This window comes from Macaca fascicularis, chromosome 3, assembly GCF_037993035.2.
Source record: "Macaca fascicularis isolate 582-1 chromosome 3, T2T-MFA8v1.1".
NCBI lineage: Eukaryota > Metazoa > Chordata > Mammalia > Primates > Cercopithecidae > Macaca > Macaca fascicularis.
This window is the reverse complement of record NC_088377.1, coordinates 35447581-35466146: the sequence shown is the minus strand read 5'-3', so window position 1 is coordinate 35466146 and position 18566 is coordinate 35447581. Positions and strand designations below refer to the sequence as shown.

The 18566-nt window shown below is 56.3% G+C and overlaps 1 protein-coding gene across 33 annotated transcripts in view; it reads left to right on the top strand.

Annotated features, from left to right (window-relative positions):
- Window positions 1-18566, top strand: part of MAD1L1 (mitotic arrest deficient 1 like 1) — a 421592-nt gene that overhangs the window by 242893 nt on the left and 160133 nt on the right. For 19 of the 33 annotated variants that reach the window (XM_015447010.3, XM_074034256.1, XM_074034254.1 and 16 more), the window contains one exon: window positions 12719-12807. In XM_015447010.3, coding sequence (XP_015302496.1) covers window positions 12719-12807 — 89 coding nt within the window. Of the gene's footprint in view, window positions 1-12718; window positions 12841-18566 lie in introns of all 33 variants that reach the window. The other 14 variants (XM_074034253.1, XM_065541536.1, XM_074034255.1 and 11 more) reach the window with 1 other exon arrangement.

Below are 18566 nucleotides of genomic sequence, written 5' to 3'. Positions count from 1 at the left end.
GCATCTTCTCACGCCCTTTCAAACAATCTCTGTGCTACTCCTGCTCCGAGGACGTCTTTTCAGTCTAGCGGAGCCTCAGGATCCCTGGGAACCGAGCTGGACTGCTGCCGCTGCCCCTGCATCGCAGACATGCTCTTCCCTCCCTGCCCACACGGGGCCCGCACCCTCACCATCGCCGCCATCACTGTGCTGCCCTGGGCGTGGCGGTGGCACATGCGAAGCCAGTGTGCGCTGGTGCTCACCGTGTCACGTGGGCACACTTGTTGTTTACACAGATTCTCCCACTGCGACCCTGGCAGCAAACCCACAAGCTGGTTGTGGCCCCAGATGCTCAGACAAGGAACAGGTGCAGCCAGGATGAGTGACTTGCCCGTGTTCGAACCGGCAGTGGCAGAGTGTGCTCCAGGGTTCACACCCAGGCAGGCTGACCCCAGACCCTGTGGCCAGTGCGATTGCAGGGGGCTTCCTCGTATCAGGCCGTCTGTGAAATCCACCAGGGCGGGACCCCAGGGCTTTCTGGGGCTCCAGCACTAGCCCAGGGCCAGGCATTCAGCTGGGGTTTTAAAGCATCTGCCGAGGGCTGAGCAGGGACAGGTGGGACGGGGACGCTTCGTCTTCCCTCTGTCTCCTTTCCCAGTGTGAGCACCCAGCCTTTTCAGTTTTTCCCAGTTTCCAAAGATCTTATGAGAAGATGCTGGTGATTTAATGTCATCACCTTGCAAGGATCATCGCATTTTAGGAACAGTAGGCTGAGAAGATGTGTTCTTAGCCCAGAAAATAGATTTCTCAGGCATAATGTCAGGGCCTTGGTTGTAGAGGATTTGGATCCCTGCTTCTCCTCCAAAAAACCAGAAGAAAATCTCAGTGCAGAGGGAACGTGTAAGCTTGTTTTCTGTCTGGGCCAGTGCCACAGTGTGTGAGCTAGCAGAGCCTCAGAGTGTGTCTGATACGTCGTGACCTCTGTGTTATTTTCTCTTTCAGAATTATCTTAGAGATTCTCCAAGGTTTTTTCCAGTAAACTTCAGAGGGAGCTTGCCAAGGTTCTGCCAGTCCTCTTGGATGGCCTTGGTCTGCGGACTGACATGGAAAGGCAAGCTCGCCACAGTGCAGATCCCCCAGAAGCCTTCTCCCCTCCCTGCACTGTGGGTCCTGCCCACTGCTTACTAGGGTTATTCCTGGGTGGTTTAGAATCCCAATCACTTACATGTTGCTGCTGGCTGCACACTTGCCACGTGACCCATGGGGGCCTCTTTTGGGCGTTGGGAGTGGGGATGAGGAGAAGGTGGGCACTTCAGACTCAGAGCAGTGAAGTCCCCCGTGCATTCCACTTCACGAAACTTAGAAAGATTTAGTCTACAATAACCACAAGAAAGGAAATTGGTTCATTTATCTTGAAAAATTATGGGAGTAATTCCGTATAGGGGAAACATCTTACCCTCATCCTAAGTATGAAGCATTTTCCTGTGATTTAAACTTCTCGTGTCTCCGCAGTGGCCCTTTCTGGCTTAGCTTTTTCTCAGCTACAAGTATCTTCCATAAGCTGATGCCCTTCGGGCCTCAGGCCCACGGTGGTGTCACCTGCCCCGCCCCTGCCGCCTGCCTCCCTGACGTGGAGCCCATGCCCTCCTCTCCTCTGCCTGTTCTGGAGACACTGGGACTTTCCCTTGAACTGGGCCGCCTGGGGGCTTGTTTTTGCCTGTGATGCAGCCAGCAGCTCTGGCAGACAGCCTTCCCCAAGCTCCCCCAGCAGAGTTAACTTCCACAGTGAGAGGCTTCACAGGGACAGGAGATGGCCTCAGATGTCCTACAAAGGCAGATGTAGGATTGGAGCTGATAGGAGGGAAGGAGGCCCTTTCTATAGGGAGAGCGTTCAAATTCAGGCTTTTTTCTAAGCAGGGGTTCTTTATCCAGCATCCCGGGGCAGGAACTCAGTTCTCCGTGAAGCCCTTGCAGCTGCATACGCATTTCTGTTACATGGATGCGTTTTTCTCCAGAGAGCAGTTGCCATCTTCAAAAGGTTTCTGACACTTGTGCCTCCTTCCCAGTGTTAACAACTGCCCTGTTGAGGAGGCAGCCTCAGTGATCCCAGCGAAGGTTCTAGAGCCCTTGGAAGCCACATGCACAGACACCACCCATCTGGCTTCCCAACACTCCTCTGTGAGTGTAAACAGAGCAGGGTATCCAGCTTGGCAGTCAAGAGCAGTGGGGCTCTGGTGGGACAGATGCTCAGGTGCCCAGTGGTGCTTGTGAGGCCAGCAGTGGTGGCCCAGGGCACACCGCAGCCCTGGTGGTGAGGCCCCGGTTCCTCCGAGTACAGCTGCTCTGCCTCTGCAGTGGCTTGGTCCTGGGGGCGCTGCCTGAGGAGTCATCCTGAGAAATGATGGTGGCCTCTGGCAAACATTCGGCTGGGACATGCCCGCCGGCTGGGCTGCTTTTTTCTGAGGAGAAAGCATTTCCCAGCTAGGGCACCCAGCTGTGCTCACGAGGAAATGGCTGGGTGAGCAACAGGGCTGCCCGTGGCCCGTAGTGCCTGTGTCTCCTCCAGGCTGGAAAGGAAACTAGGGAGTGGACCCCACTTAAGATCCCCCCAGGCCTCCTCAGGAAGCCGCGCCACTCCAGAAGCCGTCCCGGTGCCGGAGGGTGCAGAGCTGACCAGAAAGTTGGCCTCTGACCCAGATGCCCAGCTCTGACCTCAGCACCCTCTCATCTCTTGGAGACCCGGGGCCTCTGCCCGAATCAGCCCCGGGAGCCCTGGGATGCAGGCCCTCACCTCGCAGCCAGAACTCTGTGAGGCTCTGGGCCTCAGCCTCACTACCACAGGGGGTAAGGGGTGCAGCTGAGACTCAGGGATGCCATGTGAATGGGCGATGAGGCGGCGCGGGTGCCTGTGTGTGTGGATGCCCTCACTCTGGCACTCAGCAGTAGCCTTGTGAATTAGAATTGCGGTTGGGTCAGTTACCCAGCTTCTCCTCTTGTTGTTAGTTTGTGGCATTAGGGAAGGCCCCTGGGAGCACACCCTGCATATTCCCAAATTAAACCAAATGCAAGGTCTCTTCCTAAAGGCTATGCTGCACTAGTGAGTTTGCCACAAGGACTATTAGCATTAATGTTGCATGCAGGTTGGGGCTGTGAGTGGATCTGGCAGGCCAGACCTGCACTCCAGGAGGGACGGACCTTGTAGGCAGAGGGACACGGGGCCCGTCGGACTACACTGAGGCCGGGCCATGCCGAAGCCAGGCCACGCTGAGGCTGGTCCGTGCTGAAGCCAGCCTGTGCTAAGGCTGCTCCACACTGAGGCTGCTCCACACTGAGGCTGCTGCACACTGAGGCTGCTGCACACTGAGGCTGCTGCACACTGAGGCTGCTCCACACTGAGGCTGGTCCACACTGAGGCTGCTCCACACTGAGGCTGCTCCACACTGAGGCTGCTGCACACTGAGGCTGCTGCACACTGAGGCTGCTCCACACTGAGGCTGCTCCACACTGAGGCTGCTCCACACTGAGGCTGGAGCTGCTGCCAGGATGTCTGTACTTGCGCTCAGGCTGCTCTCCTAGGGTCCCCACTCCTGTTCCAGGTTGGGTCTGGGCAGCGCACATGCTGCTGTGCAAGCTCCGTCTTCCAGGGTGAGGTGGCTTCCACCCTGAGGGCTCCCAGCCCATGCCCGGCTTTTTGCTCCCCTCTCCCTGTTGGCCTCACCTGAAATCAACAGGTTGCTTCGTCTCAGTCAAACATACAGTTGAATTCCGTAAATGAGACCAAAATCTGTTTCTGTGAGATAAAATTGACAAGTCTCTAGCCAGACTAATCATAAGTAAGAGGACACAGATGAACACTCTTGGGCGTGAGAGAAGTGACCCTGGTGCCTGCCATTTTCCATGTTTCAGTAGAGCCGTCCTGGCGGGTGTGAAGTGGCTCCTGTGGGCTTCGTTTGCCTTCCCCTGAGGCCGGTGGTCCCGAGCTGCTCACTCTGCGCTTATTGGCCCCACGTTTGTTTTCTCTGGAGAAGCGTCTGTCCCATCCAGTGCCTGCTTTGTAAATGGGTTTTGTTGGTTAGTGGTGAGAGTCTTCATGTGTTCTAGATACTAGACCCTTCTCAGGTACATGATATGAGAGGCCCCTGTGGGGCAGCCCAGGAAGGGCTCTCAGTCTTGCTGGGCATCAGGGCCTTGTCAGGGAGGAGATGGCCATCTGTGGGCCTTGGAAAGGGGCATAGAGGGGCCAGGCACACATGGCCCTGCCTCCTGCAGCCTGGTGCGGGCACAGGGGGTGGCCAGAGAGAACCATTTCCACAGACAGGCTCAGTGCTAGGACTGCCCGGAGCACACTCAGGGCCCCTGGAAGGCAGCCCTGGCTGGGAATCCCGTCGTCCAGGCTCTTGCCGTGGGATCATGGCCCTTCCCAAGAAGTCTGCCTGTGGCGCTGTCCTCCCCAGCCACGCTGTGCGCCTGGGCCACCCTGGAGTGCGGCCAGGTCCTCCGGAGAGTCCATCAGGGACTGGCCCGTGGCGCTGCCCTCTGCAGCCACACTGTGTGCCTGGGCCACCCTGGAGTCTGGCCGGGTCCTCCGGAGAGTCCGTCAGGGACTGTGCCACCACTTCACAGCCACCACAACACAGGCATGAGGGAGTAAACGCAGAAAACAAGGTTTTAGGTACCGAGCGCTCTGTGCCTGGGCCAGGCCCAGAGTAGCATCCTGTCCCCAAGCCTGGCTATGGAGGGCTTCCCTGCCCTGTCGCTGCACTGGTGGGGCCCTGATCTGTCTGTGCCTAAAGTGTGGTAGGCTGGGCGCTCCACAAAGTGGCTGGGCCTCAGGTCCCTGTGGTGGGGACAGCCGGGCTGCTGTGTGCCGCCTGAATGGGGGACGGCCGGGCTGCTGTGTGCCGCCTGATCGGGGGACGGCCGGGCTGCTGTGTGCAAAGCCTGAATAGTGGACGGCCAGGCTGCTGTGTGCAAAGCCTGAATAGTGGACGGCTGGGCTGCTCTGTGCCGCCAGAACGGGGGACGGCTGGGCTGCTGTGTGCCGCCTGATCGGGGGATGGCCGGGCTGCTGTGTGCAAAGCCTAAATAGTGGACGGCCAGGCTGCTGTGTGCGCCGCCCGATGCAGGGGCAGAGTTGCCCCTGGGAGGTGTGAGAGGTGAGTCTTGCTCTGTGACCTTTGGATGAATAATGAACGGGCTCTCCCCCATGTTGGGAAGCGTTTAGCAGGGCCCTCTCCTTGTCCCCAGTGCCCTCTTCCTGGATCCCACCTTCCTGCCTGCGCTTCCGCACACTGCTCCGTCTGCCTGCTACTCCTTTCCTTCTGGGTCTCCCCGCCCTCATGGGCCTTCTGCCGCTCCTTGCCTCTCGTGGGCCTGCCCCGGCTACGAGTATGCATTCTACAAGTCCTCAGTGAGGCTGCCTCCTAGGAGCCTGCCTGACTTCCTGCCAGCTCAGCCTCCTCCCTAGGCTGTAGGCTGCCCTGGAGATCGGAGCTTCAGACCTGGTCCCGTGCCCGGGAGCCCAGGTTTCCCACCTGGGGACAGGTGGTGGTATCCCCGTCGTCACGGCGAGGGCTGGAGGCACAGGTGCCCGTGAGTGACCTGCTGCTGCCCTGGGCCTGCGCCCTGCCAGTGGGTCCCACAGGTCCTCACTAGGAGCCCTCTGCACCCTCCCCTCTCGGCTGCCGGGTCCCCAGGAGAAAAGATGTGGAGCCGGGGCTGCTGGGCGGCCATGGCCCTGCCATGTGGGCCTGATGGCCGGGCAAGGGAGCTGCAGTTGGTGCCAAGAGCACCCCGGGACCATCCTCACGTTTGCTCTTCCCCACCTGCCTCTTTCCCCACTCCCCAGTGGCTTTCCTGCTTTTAACTACTGATATGTCTACACAGCTTCTCAAATCGGTGGACAGTAGAGCCGACTGTAGGTCTTGTCTGCTCAGCATGGGCAGCTCCCTCTGCCTCATCCCGGCTGCTTCGACCCACTCCAGTGCCTCCCCATTCCACGCTCGGCCGCACACACACTGGACATGCCCAGGAAGTGGCCATCGCTGCATCCGTGCCCATCGTCCACCCACCTGTGTGCCCCCCAAGCACCGACTGTGTGCCAGGTTCTGTGCTGGCAACGGGGCCCTACATGGTTGCCATGTCTCCTCCAGGGAACGCCCCATCCAGTGGGGAGGAGAGTCATGTGCCCAGTCACTGTGTGGTGTGGTGGAGTAGCGGGCGCGGCCACAGAGGAGTTGGAGTGGGCACTTCTGGCTGGCAGGGGAGGGGTGAGGGAGCTACCAGGACAGATTGTGGGGAAGGTGGCATTTCAGTTGGATCTCAATGGCGGATGGGAGCGGGGGTGTAGGTGGAAGGTGACCTGTGGACTTGGGTTGTGGGTCTGCCCCTCTGTGGCTGTTGTCCTGTGCCATGGGCCTGGAGGGGGATGTGGCAGCGAGAGCCGGCCTGGTGGGGAGGTGCAGGGTGGGTGGAGGACCTGCAGCATGGCTGGGGGTGTCGGGCACATGCTCGAGGGGCAGGCATTGGCTGCTGTGAGAATATAGTTGGGAGCTTAGTTGTGAGTCTAAGGTTACACATTAAAATAAAAGGGCTTGATTTTTGCTCTGAACATTGTGGCATACGTCAGCATTTCCCCGTTGTTTCCTGGAAATCATCCACAAATAACAAGAAGCATGAAAACCAAAATGGCACTTAAATTTTGACAAAACAGAAATGCAGCTGCAAACCAAGCCCCAGGCGGAGGCAGGCAGCCCATGGCACAGGAGAGTGCAGTGAGCAGACATATCCCCGGGGAAGCCTGGGGCAGTGCCGGTGGAGAGAGTTCCGTGAGGGAGCCACCGAGTAGAACTCCCTTGCTGGCAGGAGCCCTTATGAGAGGCAGTGCCTGACCCTGGCTTCGCGGTGGTGGGGCCAGGAGGCAGCTGGAACAGGGGTCCCTGGACTGGCGCATGGTCCCAAGCCGCAGGAGAGGTTGGTGCTGAGTTGAGGGGTCACACAAGTGCATCTCATGTGCTTGAAGCCGCATCTGTGGCAGAGAGAACATTTGCTCTTAGGAAAACTCAGCGTCCTTTCTTTCCTGCCAGAGGGAGCTACTGGGGGCTGATTGGACTCACAGCAGAACTGTCACTGGATTTCAGATAAAAGGAAGCAGGCCTGTCCTTCCCCACTGTGAACCTGTGCACAGAGCCGGATTCAATAAAACTCATCTTCAGCAGTGAGCAGTAAAGGTCACTGCATGCATTTGTGTAAGAGCAAAGGAGAAAAAGAAGAAAAACAAGTGGCAGAAAAAGTTTCACAGAAAAACGGTGGACACTGAGCAGATGAAAATTGTATCCAGACATTTTGCCAAGAAATAAGTTAACGAGGTGTTAGAGTCTGTGAAGCTTGGTGGAACGCATATGCTCCAAGAAGAGACAGTGAGGCCGGGGGGTGCGTGAGACGGAACCCGGAGGGTCTCGGGGCGGGAGACGGGGCAGCACGGGAAGGAAGGTGACCAGATGCACAGGGAGGCGAATCATGGGAAAAACTACGTAAAGAACCCGCAGCACGAGTTCCATCTCTTGAACTGGAAGATGAAGTGAATGTGGAAGCTGGGAAATGTAACTGCTACATGTCATATATTCAAAAAGAAGTGTCAGGATGGCAGAGGGAGGAGAGAACATGAGGATGGCGTCCTCGCCGTTGAGAGCCGAAGATGCAAACACACCATCTAAAGGTAGTATCAGGTGCGGAGAGTGGATGGAGCTGCATGTTCGGCTCCCTAGAGCACCAGGCGCAGTAGACTGGTCTATCCCAAGAGAGTGACTGTGAGGGCCTGGCTCCTGGCCATGGAGCCGGGATCCCGTGGTCTGCATCTGCGCACAGCAGACCTGAAAGAGCCCGTGCTGTGCCCAGTCCAGTTCTGCAGGAGTGAGAACCGGCGGAGCCTGTGGTAGAAACCCCAGTCCCAGGCAGAAAACAGGAGCTGCCCCGCTAAGGCCGCCAGGCAGGCAGGGGAGGAACGCTGGCCTCCTCCAGTTTTCATTCCATTCAGGCCTCAAGGGGTTGGAGGAGGCCTGCCCATGGTGCAGCGGGCAGTCTGCTGAGTCCCTGATTCAAATGCTGATCTCTTCCACAAACCCTCCCAGACACACCCAGAAAGAGTTTTGATCTGAATACCCCAGGTCCTGTCCAGTGGACACATGGAATGAACCGTCACAGACTGTATAAACAGTGAGGGTGATATATCTGACTAGTTAGGCACTGAACATAGGAGATACAGTAGGTACTGTCTAGTGGGAAAGTATAGGTGTGAAACAAAACTGAATTATAAAAGCAACCAGGGTAAAACACGCACACTTTTCTAAGCCTCGAGAGAATTACACGCAAAAAAGTAAACTAGATTAAAAAGGCCACAGAATGACGTAGATGTAAAAGCTCTGAAATCGAAAGCATAACAACATAATACAACAGAAATAGACACAAATCAAGTTATAGATGGACTAAACTCTCCTATTAAAAGGAAAGGACTTCCTGATTGGATTGCAAAGCAAAACCAAACGTTGGAAAATACGGGAAGCAAAGGCATCCTGGTGACATGAACCTGGAAAGCAGGAGCTGTGATCTCGATGCAGTGTGAGTTCAGGCCGGAAGCCGCTTGGAAACAAAGATGGGCGCTTTTCACAGCGAGGTGCAGGTGGGTTAGCCAAATAACGTGTCACCGCTGTTGGGAAAAGCAGAAATGAGAGATTCACGGGGAAATTGTCAGAGACGCCCGTAGCAGAATTTATGTCCTCATCTGCGATATATCAAGTGGGCAAAGAATAATGGAAAAAACAGAAAAATATAGATGTGCGTAAAACCCAGATCCCCAAAATTAGAGAATATACTCATGTTAAAGGAGCGCATAGAAAACAACATTCACAAAGATTAATTGTGTCCTCGGTAATAGAGAAAGCCTTTGTAAATTAAAATAAGTAGAACTAATACAACTTCTTGTGATTGCAGTGTGATGTGAAATCAAGAACAAAATCGGGGAAAATAAAGCTCCTAACACTTGGAAATTAAAAAACAAAACCCAAACAGATCAAAACACTTTGTCTTAAACAATTCTTGGTTCAAAGAATTACAGTTCAAAAGTGCATAAAATCTAGAAAATAATTGTCATGAAAACACTTCTCATCAGAGCCTGTGGGAACCATCTAAATTCACAAGTTTGAATATTTATATCATTCAGCAAGCAAGCTTGTAAATATATGGATGAGACCTTCAACCCAAGAAGTCAGAGAACAAAAGGAAAATAAACCTTATTGAAACAAAAAGGTAGGAATTTGTAAAGATCAAAGCAGAAGTTAACAGGAAAGTGAAAAATGGTAGAAATAATAAATAAGTCCAAATACCTGTTATTTGAAATAAAACCAATAAAACATATGAATTATTCACAGTTCTAATAAAAAATTGATAGAAAGTATCACCATCCAAAATAAACAAGACGAATTACCCGAGCTATTGACTGAAGAGGAGCTTGCCAGAGCGTTCGGGCATGCTGAGAATTCTGTGTCCTGACCTGGATGGTGGATACGAAGGTGTAGACGTGTGTAAAAAGCCATCAAGCTGTGCACATAAGATTGAGCACTTTACTGCGTGTAAATTATATATACCTCGATGGGAAAGAAAATAAAAGCAAAAATTTAAAAATTGAAAAGAATTATGAGTCTTATCTGAATTATATAAAAAGAATTATGAATTATATCTCAATTCTATTTTAATAATAATCTGTAGGAAATGAATAACTTTTTAGGGGAATGTTATCTATCAATCCCAACTCCAGAAGAGAGAGAAATTTTAAACAGACCAATTATTGTAGAAAACCGTTGTCCCAACGTTGCCATGGCTGCTCTCCCCGACCGCAAAAGGAAAGAAACAGAAAATGCATCAGGCCAAGCCAGTTTCATGGGAAAATTCTACCAGGTTTGTGAAGTGCAGATACTTTGAACACTGTGTAAACCAGTTCAGACTGTGGGAAAAGGAGGAGAAGGCATTCTGGAAGTGAGTGTTGTATTGACACCAACAACTGTAAAGGCCTTACAAGCCTGTGTGTGTATGCGTGTGGGCGTGCGTGTGCATGTCTGGGTGGGCGTGTGGGCGTGCGTGTGCATGTCTGGGTGGGCGTGTGGGCGTGCGTGTGCACGTCTGGGTGGGCGTGTGTGCGTGTGTGTGCATGCGCACGCATGCATGCATCAGTGTCAGTGTTAACATGTCAGGAGTGAAACTCAGCAGGTTGAAATACACCATATGTAGTAGGGTTTATTCCAGGACCAGCCTGTCAGCTTGATTTTAAGGTATCAATTTATAAAACACCCTCTTCATATTTGCTGAAAAGGCATTTGACCAAATCCAACATTCAGCCTTGATTAAAAACTCTTAATAAAATAGGAATATATGGGTAATTTCTCAGCATGATAGGAAATACCTATTTGAAGCAAAAGATGACATGCTGTAAATGAGAAAGTGCTGGCTTCGGCTCCAGTGAAGCCACAGGCCACCTAAGGATGTCCAGTATCACAACTGCGATTTAGTATTATTCTGGAGACACTAGTCATCCAAAGTAGACAAGCGAAAGAAACCCAAGGTTTCCATATTGCGAAGGAGGAGGAAAATTGGAAAATTGTCCCTCTTTGCTGCTGATAAGATTGTGTGTCAAGAGAATCAACTGAGAACTGCTGCTGTCGATCGGAATTTAGCCAAGGGGGCGGGAAACAAAAATTTAAAATCACGTATACAAAGATAAGTTAGAAAGTAGAAGAAAAGGCCAGGCGCGGCGGCTCACACCTGTAATCCCAGCACTTTGGGAGGCTGAGGCAGGTGGATCACTTGCGGTCAGGAGTTCAGGACCAGCCTCACCAACATGGTGAAACCCCATCTCTACTAAAAATACAAAAATTAGCCGGGTGTGGTGGCATGCACCTGTAATCCCAGCAACTTGGGAGGCTGAGGCAGGAGAATTGCTTGAACCCAGGAGCTGCAGTGAGCCGAGATGACACCACTGCGCTGGAGCCTGGGCGACAGAGCGACTCTGTCTCAAAATATATATATACACACACGTATATATATTTATATGTATATATATAGTGAAAAAAGCAAAGTACCAAATAAAGTGTAGAACATCTTACCATTTTTATTAAAATAAAGTGTGGTGGGAGGAAGAACATAGACATGTTGCTGGCTTGCACACCAGCAGCCTCTGGAAGGAACATATGCTCAAACCTCAGAACGTTGGTTGGCTGAGAGTCGGGGGCCTGGGGTGCTGGGGTTGGAAGTTGGGGAGAGGCTGCTCAGGGCATGGGCTTCTGTGTTTGTTGTCTGAACCGTGGGTCGGTCTTGTTAATGGACACATAATTGTACATATTTATGGGGTACATAGTGATGTTTCAGTACATGTAATGTATGGTGATTAGATCAGGGCAATTAGCATATCCTGCCCCCTTGCACGCTGTGCACACACCCACTCCCTGTGCCCTTTTTCCCAGGCTCCTCTGGCCCCCAGCCCAGGGGGTGTTATCGCCCTCGAATCATCCCACCTGGGTGTCTGGCAGGCTTTGCAGCCCCACTGCTGGGGGCCTCTGGCTGCCCTCGTACCTGCTGGCGCCTCCCTTCCCCTCCCTGAGGCCACACTGCCCTATCTCCTCCTTTCATGGTGGGGTGAGCCAGGCTTTGGAGTGGGTTAGGACTGGCGGGAACAAGGTTCTGACTTGGGCCAGGGGCAGGATTTACCTCCCTGAGCCCATCGGATCCTGTCCGTGAGACACCCCAGGAGTGGTGAGGGGCGTCTCTGGGTGGGCCTCCCTTAGCACCCCCAGAGCCTGGAGCTGGTGCCCACGTAGCCCCTCAGCCTGCGCCAGCCTGCCTGACCAGGCCCCATCTGTGCCCTGCTCTTCCTTGAACCTGCAGTCGGTTCTGGCTCCTGGCCTCCCCACCGTCTGCTGCCCCCAGCGCCTCCCACCCCAGGTGTGTAGGGGCAGGTTAGAATCCACACTCCTGGCCAGATGCGACAGCTCACACCTGTAATCCCAGCACTTTGGGAGGCCAAGGCGGGTGAATCACCTGAGGTTGGAGTTCGAGACCAGCCTGGGGAACACAGTGATACCCCATCTCTACTAAAATACAAAAAATGAGCCAGGCGTGGCAGCATGCACCTGTAGTCCCGGCTACTCGGGAGGCTGAGGCAGAAGAATCGCTTGAACCTGCGAGGTGGAAGTTGCAATGAGCTGAGATTGTGCCACTGCACTCCAGCCTGGGCGACAGAGCGAGACTCCGTCTCTTAAAAAAAAAAAAAAAAAGAAGAATCCAGGCTCCCTCCAGGGCGATGCAGCATCTCACGCTGTTCTATGGAGGAACTGGAAGTAGCAGAATAAATGACGGCTGGTGGCTGTTAAACCAAACCGACGGCAGCGTTGAAGTGTGCTCTCTCCCCAGCTGTGTGTCCCCTCCCCAGAGACTCTCACATCTGCCCCACACACGCCACCGGAAGCCTATGCATCTGTTGCTACTCAGGAGACACAAGTGAGAGAACTTGAGTTTGCAAAGTTAGAGTGCTGTATGGCCTGGCAGCTTCAGGCTTCCGGGAAAGAGGTCTCCCCCAGCTCCCGGCCCAGGGCGGGGGTGCTGCCAGGGGTGGTCTCAGGGGCCTGGGCGGGGGTTCCCCACACACCTGGGTGCACTTACGTCGGCTAACCCTCTGTCCTTTGCTTTCTCCTAGCTGGAGATGGAGCTGAAGATGCTAAAGTCTCAGTCCAGTTCTGCCGAACAGAGCTTCCTGTTCTCCAGAGAGGAGGTGGACACCCTCAGGTATGTCCCCCAGAGAGGAGCAGACATGCCCAGGTATGTCCCCCAGAGAGGAGCGGACATGCCCATGTGTGTCCCCCAGAGAGAAGCAGACATGCCCAGGTGTGTCCCCCAGAGAGGAGCGGACATGCCCAAGTGTGTCCCGCGGGGGAGGAAGTGGACGTGCCCAGGTGTGTCCTGGGTGGGGGGAGGCGGATGTGCCCAGGTGTGTCCCGCGGGGGAGGAAGTGGACATGGCCAGGTGTGTCCCGCGGGGGAGGAAGTGGACGTGCCCGGGTGTGTCCTGGGTGAGTGAGGCGGATGTGCTCAGGTGTGTCCTGCCGGGGGAGGGGAGGTGGGCACACTCATGGGTGTCCCCCAGGAAGGAAGTGCACATGCTCAGTCGTGTCCCCCAGCGGGGAGGTGCGCGTGCTCAGGCGTGTCCCCCAGCGGGGAGGTGCGCGTGCTCAGGCGTGTCCCCCAGCGGGAGGTGCGCGTGCTCAGGTGTGTCCCCCAGGAAGGAAGGGCACATGCTCAGGTGTGTCCCCAGCGGGGAGGTGCGCGTGCTCAGGTGTGCCCTCTCCAGAGGAGGGGAGTGCAGGAGACACGTCGTGGTAGCCTCCTGTCCCCTCTCTCCAGCCTGTGGCCTTCTCTGTGTGCTCCCCCGTTGGTGGCTGGAGTGAAGTCCTGCTCCTCTGCTGCCTTCCTGGAAGGGCTTTTCTGTATAAGTCACATCCCATGCGCGTAGGTTCCTCTCTGCAGGGACGCTCATCTCTGCTGGTGTGGGCCTTCAGCAGCCCTTCTCCAGCCAGCGCTGACAGCGGGGGCCTCTCGGTGTCCCGACGCTCAGAAGGGAGCAGGTCCTCCATCACGGGGTGGTGCTGCAGCCGGGTCCGCAGCCACAGGGGCTGTGTGGCAGTGCTGTGCCGAGACGGCTGCCCCGGAGTGTGGTTCAGAGCAGAGCCCAGGAAGTGCAGCAGCCAGGCGTGTCCAGCAGCCCTCAGGCTGCGCTTCAGACATGCTGCCAGCTCTCTGCCACCGCCCTGTCCTGGGGTGCCCTCACCCCAGCTCCTGCTTGCACACCGCGTCCCTAGACCAGGGTCTGCAGGCCGGGCTGCTTTTCGAGAGCTCTCTTCCTCTCCCCCTGGCTTGTGGACCCGTCAGGATCCTCAGGCAAGAGGTTTCCAGGGAGATGCAGGTGGAGCTCCTGGCTCTGCTTTAGTGGCTGTATTGGCACTGCCACTTCCAGTGTGGATTGAACGTGGCTGTGTGGCCACCCGAGTGTCCTGCTAGAATCCACTGTGGGAGGCAGTGACTGTGGGCACAGAGCGGGGTGTCCTGCTAGAATCCACTGTGGGAGGCAGTGACTGTGGGCACAGAGCGGGGTGTCCTGCTAGAATCCACTGTGGCAGGCAGTGACTGTGGGCACAGGGTGGGGTGTCCTGCTAGAACCCACTGTGGGAGGCAGTGACTGTGGGCACAGGGTGGGGTGGCAGGACGCCATGGCTTTCCTGCACTGGCCACTCCTCTGCTCTGAGTGTCTGCAGCAGGCCAGGCCCTGGGCATCCAGGGTTTCTCCTGGTCATCAGAGGAACTGAGAAGAGGGGACTGAGACAGTTCTAGGGGACATCAAATGGCCCTGCAGTGAGATGGGGGTGGCGGTGGGGAGAGGACGCCCTTCCCTGGCCACACAGCTTTGGTGTGTGGGCCCCTGGGCCCCCCGCGGCAGCAGCCTCTGCTTCGTCACACCCTGGGGTTCTGGTGTTCACCCGTGGATGGCCCCCTTTCTCAGCGTTGCTGAGAGTAAAGCAGGAAAAGGGATGCCTTTAGTCTGGCCCAGGAAGTGCTCTGCACATGGCAGCTGCGATGCTGACCCAGGCCCAGGAAGTGCTCTGCACATGGCAGCTGCGATGCTGACCCAGGCCCAGGAAGTGCTCTGCACATGGCAGCTGTGATGCCTTTTAGATTCAAGGTTCCTCCAGCATCTCTGAAGCATTCCTCACGCATGGGCTGTGCCGTACACATCGCCCTCTCTGGGACCCGCCGGAGTCTGAGCGGTTTGGTTTCCATCCATTCAGCCGTTCAGTGTTCAGATACTGAGTGTGTGTCGTGGGCGTCTCTAGGGCCGAGCACGAGGCTGATGGAGTGGTGAGTGGGCACTGATGTATTCTCCGTCTTCATCAGCATCTCCTTGTCTTAGAGACCTGGGGGCCATTCTTCACCTAGAGGCTCTCTCGTTACAGCCTGTGAGGTGCACGTGGTCCTGCGACAGTGGGTGTCTCCCCTAGCAAGTACGTCTGCGCGCGGTGTTCGGATTGATGGCGGTGGGGGATGGGGGGCTGTGTGTGAGCGTGGGTGTGGTGTGGGGGGAGCTGGAGACTGGGCGGGGGCCGTGGTGAGTGTGCAGTCTCTTTCCTAGGAGCGATGGGAGGCACTGGAGGCCTTCAAGGGGAAGAGTGTGGCTGGAGAAAGCACTGGTTGCCGGGCCTGGGGAGGGGGAGGAGAGTGGCAGAGGGGCAGCCCCGCCACCTGCTCGCCAAGCATCAGTGCTGGGAGCCCCTCCGAAGCTGGAGTTGGCTTTTCCTGTGCAGAGGTGAACAACACATGCCTCTCACACACACCCTGACTTGCAGGAGTAGCCCTGCCTGGGGAGAAAGACCCTTGCCACACCGAGCAGCAGGCCTGGGGGCTGCAGAGAGGGGATGGTGTGTAGCGAGACAGAAGGAATGGCTCAGAAGGGAAGCCCAGGCAGGTCAGTAGCTCACCAAGGCCAAGGCTGGATGAGGTGCCGGACAGGCTTCGATGTGTGTCTGCTGTGAGAGGGGGAGCTGGGACCAGCAGCAGAGGCCGCGCCTTGTCATCATGGAGAAGGGCCTCTGCGGGCGCAGGGGGAGAGGCCGTGCATAGCAGCGCGTCGGGAAGTGCTGGGCTGGTGTGGCCAGTGCCTGACCCTGCAAGGTCCTGAATGCCATGCGAGGCAGGGCGGTCTCCAACGCTGTGCTCCAGGCCCCAGGAGCCACGTGGGAGGTGGTGGAGTAGGTACTTAAATTTGGGGAGTTGCGTCAGTGGCTTCCAGCATCCGTGGAGGTTGCAGGAAGGTCAGTGTGCCCCGGCCCGTGGCTGCCCACGCAGGAGCGCGCATCGCGCCGCACGGCTCCCCGCTCTTGGAGACGGCGCTCTGCTTTCTGCTGCGCCTTTTGGCACCTAGAGCCTCTCGTTCTGCAGTTGATGGGAGCATGGCCAGGCGGGCGTCAGATTTGTGTGGGCTGGTATGCTTGGGGTTTGTTTATTTTCACAATGTAAGAAAAGGCCTTTATCATTGATATCTTTTACATCAAGGTCAAAGCTTGTCGTCCCCACTGTTTTGTTTGGAGAAAGCAGCGATGGAAAGAAGGGCCTCTGTGGCTAACTCATGGGAACTGGGGAGACGCCGGCAGGTCGCCCTCAGCTCTCAGCACGGCCTTCTCCCAGGAGCAGCAGCCAAGAGCCTGGGGCTGGGCCTATGGCAGGCACCGTCCACCCTTCCCGGCCCGCCAGGCCTCGTAGCTCCATTTGGGAAGTCCCCCTTCAGGCCACGCAGCAGCCGTGGTCAGGATTTGGGAGCCAGTGGATCTGCTGGATGGACCTGGGAGAGGGCCTTGGAGTGTGCAGTGACAGGGAAGCCAGGTGACATGGTCCTTTTTGTGACAGACTCGATCAGGCCCAGCGGTGGGAGCCCGTGGAGCCCGGGCTGCCTCCCGGAGCTTCTCGGGAGAGAGGTGGCTCGGCGGAGCATGCAGGTGAGGCCTCCCGCCCAACCGGGGCACAGGCCAGGCTATTTTTCTCTGTGTACTAAGCACACGTCCTTCCAAGCTTTCTCTTCCAGAGCTCCTCCTTCCTGGGGCGTCCCTGCCCCTCCAGGCAGGGTGGCCTTCTGCCCCACTCCACCCCGTCCTCGACCTCGGCGGTTGCAGTGTTCTCAGGGTTGCGTTGCCGAACCTCAGTTTCCTGTTGTGGCTGCAGTGGGATCGGTGCGTCTCTGGGAAGCATCCGTATTTGCAGCTCACCGTCGTCCTGAGTGAGGGCACGTGTGTCACGGCTTGTGCTTAGTTTTCCTGGGACCACCACAGGCAGCCCTTCTGGCTTGTGGGTGGGACAACAGGGGCCCTGGCGAGCTGCAGACTCCGCCCCTGAGGAGAGTGTCTCGGATGCCGGGCACACGTGGCTACCCCACTCCCCAGGGAGGAGACGTTAGTGTTGAGGCCAGAGGCCTCCCTGTCATCTTGCTCTCCGTGCAGCTCTCGAGGGCTGGGCAGCCGGTGAGGAGATGAGAAAGGCTTCCCACCTTGGATGAAACCCATTTCTCCTTTTAATCTGCCTCCTCCTCTTGAGTGTGAAGTGCTTTTCCTGCAAGCCTTTCATGAAACATGCAGGGGGGCATTTTCTGAAGTGGTTGGTTCAGGGGAAGACATGGCAGACACCCGTGGCTCTGCCGCACCCCCCCACCCACCCCAGCCCTGTGCAGCCCCTCTGCCCTCAGCAACCATGGGCGGCCAGTAGAGGAGCCCAGTGGGCACCAGGGATGGTGCAGCCCCCCACCCCCCTCTGACTGCCTAGGAGGACCAGGGATGGTTCTCACACACACGCGCACTGCCACACGTATGTGCGCCTGCTCTTGCCCACGTGCACACTCACATTTTCACATCCATCTGTTTGTTGTATGTGAATGACATGTATCACATTGCATCGTTTTTCAACACAGACGCTAGAGAGGGTGTCATTGGGGATTTTTAAGAGGCAGCAGTTGAGGAGCCCTCTCAACCGGAACAAATCTGAGCTCATCCTCTCTGCTGTCACATAGCAGGTCTAGCAAATCCTGAATGTTGCCTGTGGATTTAGCAACTGGTTAGACGCTCGCTAATTCCAGAGGCTCGCCTGTCTGTGCCAGCGCCTGCTAGTCACACTCCAGCCTTCGCTTCCTGGCCGTGCGATGCCTTCTGGGTCCTGGGAGGTGCTGGGGGCCCTGGAGACGCCGGCCTGCATCAGGGGACGCGAGGTGACCTGTGACCCCACTCATCTGAGGTCCCCAGTCCTCAGGACGCTCTGTGATCTCCACTCATACCCCAGGGACCCAGTGCCCAGGCCCGTGTCCTTTCCAGAGAGGGCCAGGTGCTAGACTTTCAGTGTTCTTTTGTAGAAATTATCATCTGTCATCCAACAAATCTCCATTAAACACAGCTGCTCTAAGTCCGCTCCTGAAGCCACGTAGAGGTAACCAGAAAGACAGTCACTGCCTGCCAAGCTTCCAGGGCAGTGGGTTGATCTTTGAGCTCACCGTGCCCAGCCCAGGCCACCAGGGAGCGTTCAGTCTGGGAAAGTGGAACTGGTTTTCCCTGGTTCTGTCCTGGTCTGCAGCTCCTGCCGCCCACTGTAGAGAACCTGCTGGCTGGGCCGGGTCTGGATTACAGGTGATTGGTCCCATTGGAAGGGCAGCTGCGGCCGGAACGAGGCCACCCTCAGATGCTGTGGTCCCAGGTGGGAGAGCGTGGCCCCAAGGGGGCTGGTGATGAACTGCCCAGCCCATCAGGAGCCCAGGGCAGGACTTTGGGAGCCTTTGTGGCCTCATTCTGCCTCCCACAAGCAGCTTCACAAGGTCCCACAAGGCTGGCGAGCCGCCTCCACCTGGCTGGGCAGCGCTGTCAGCAGGCCCATGACCACCAGAGCTGCCCCCACCCACTGCCTGGCTGCCAGTAGCGACAGCGGCCCCTGTGCCTGGTCTCTGCAGGTGGGGCCAGTGACCACAGC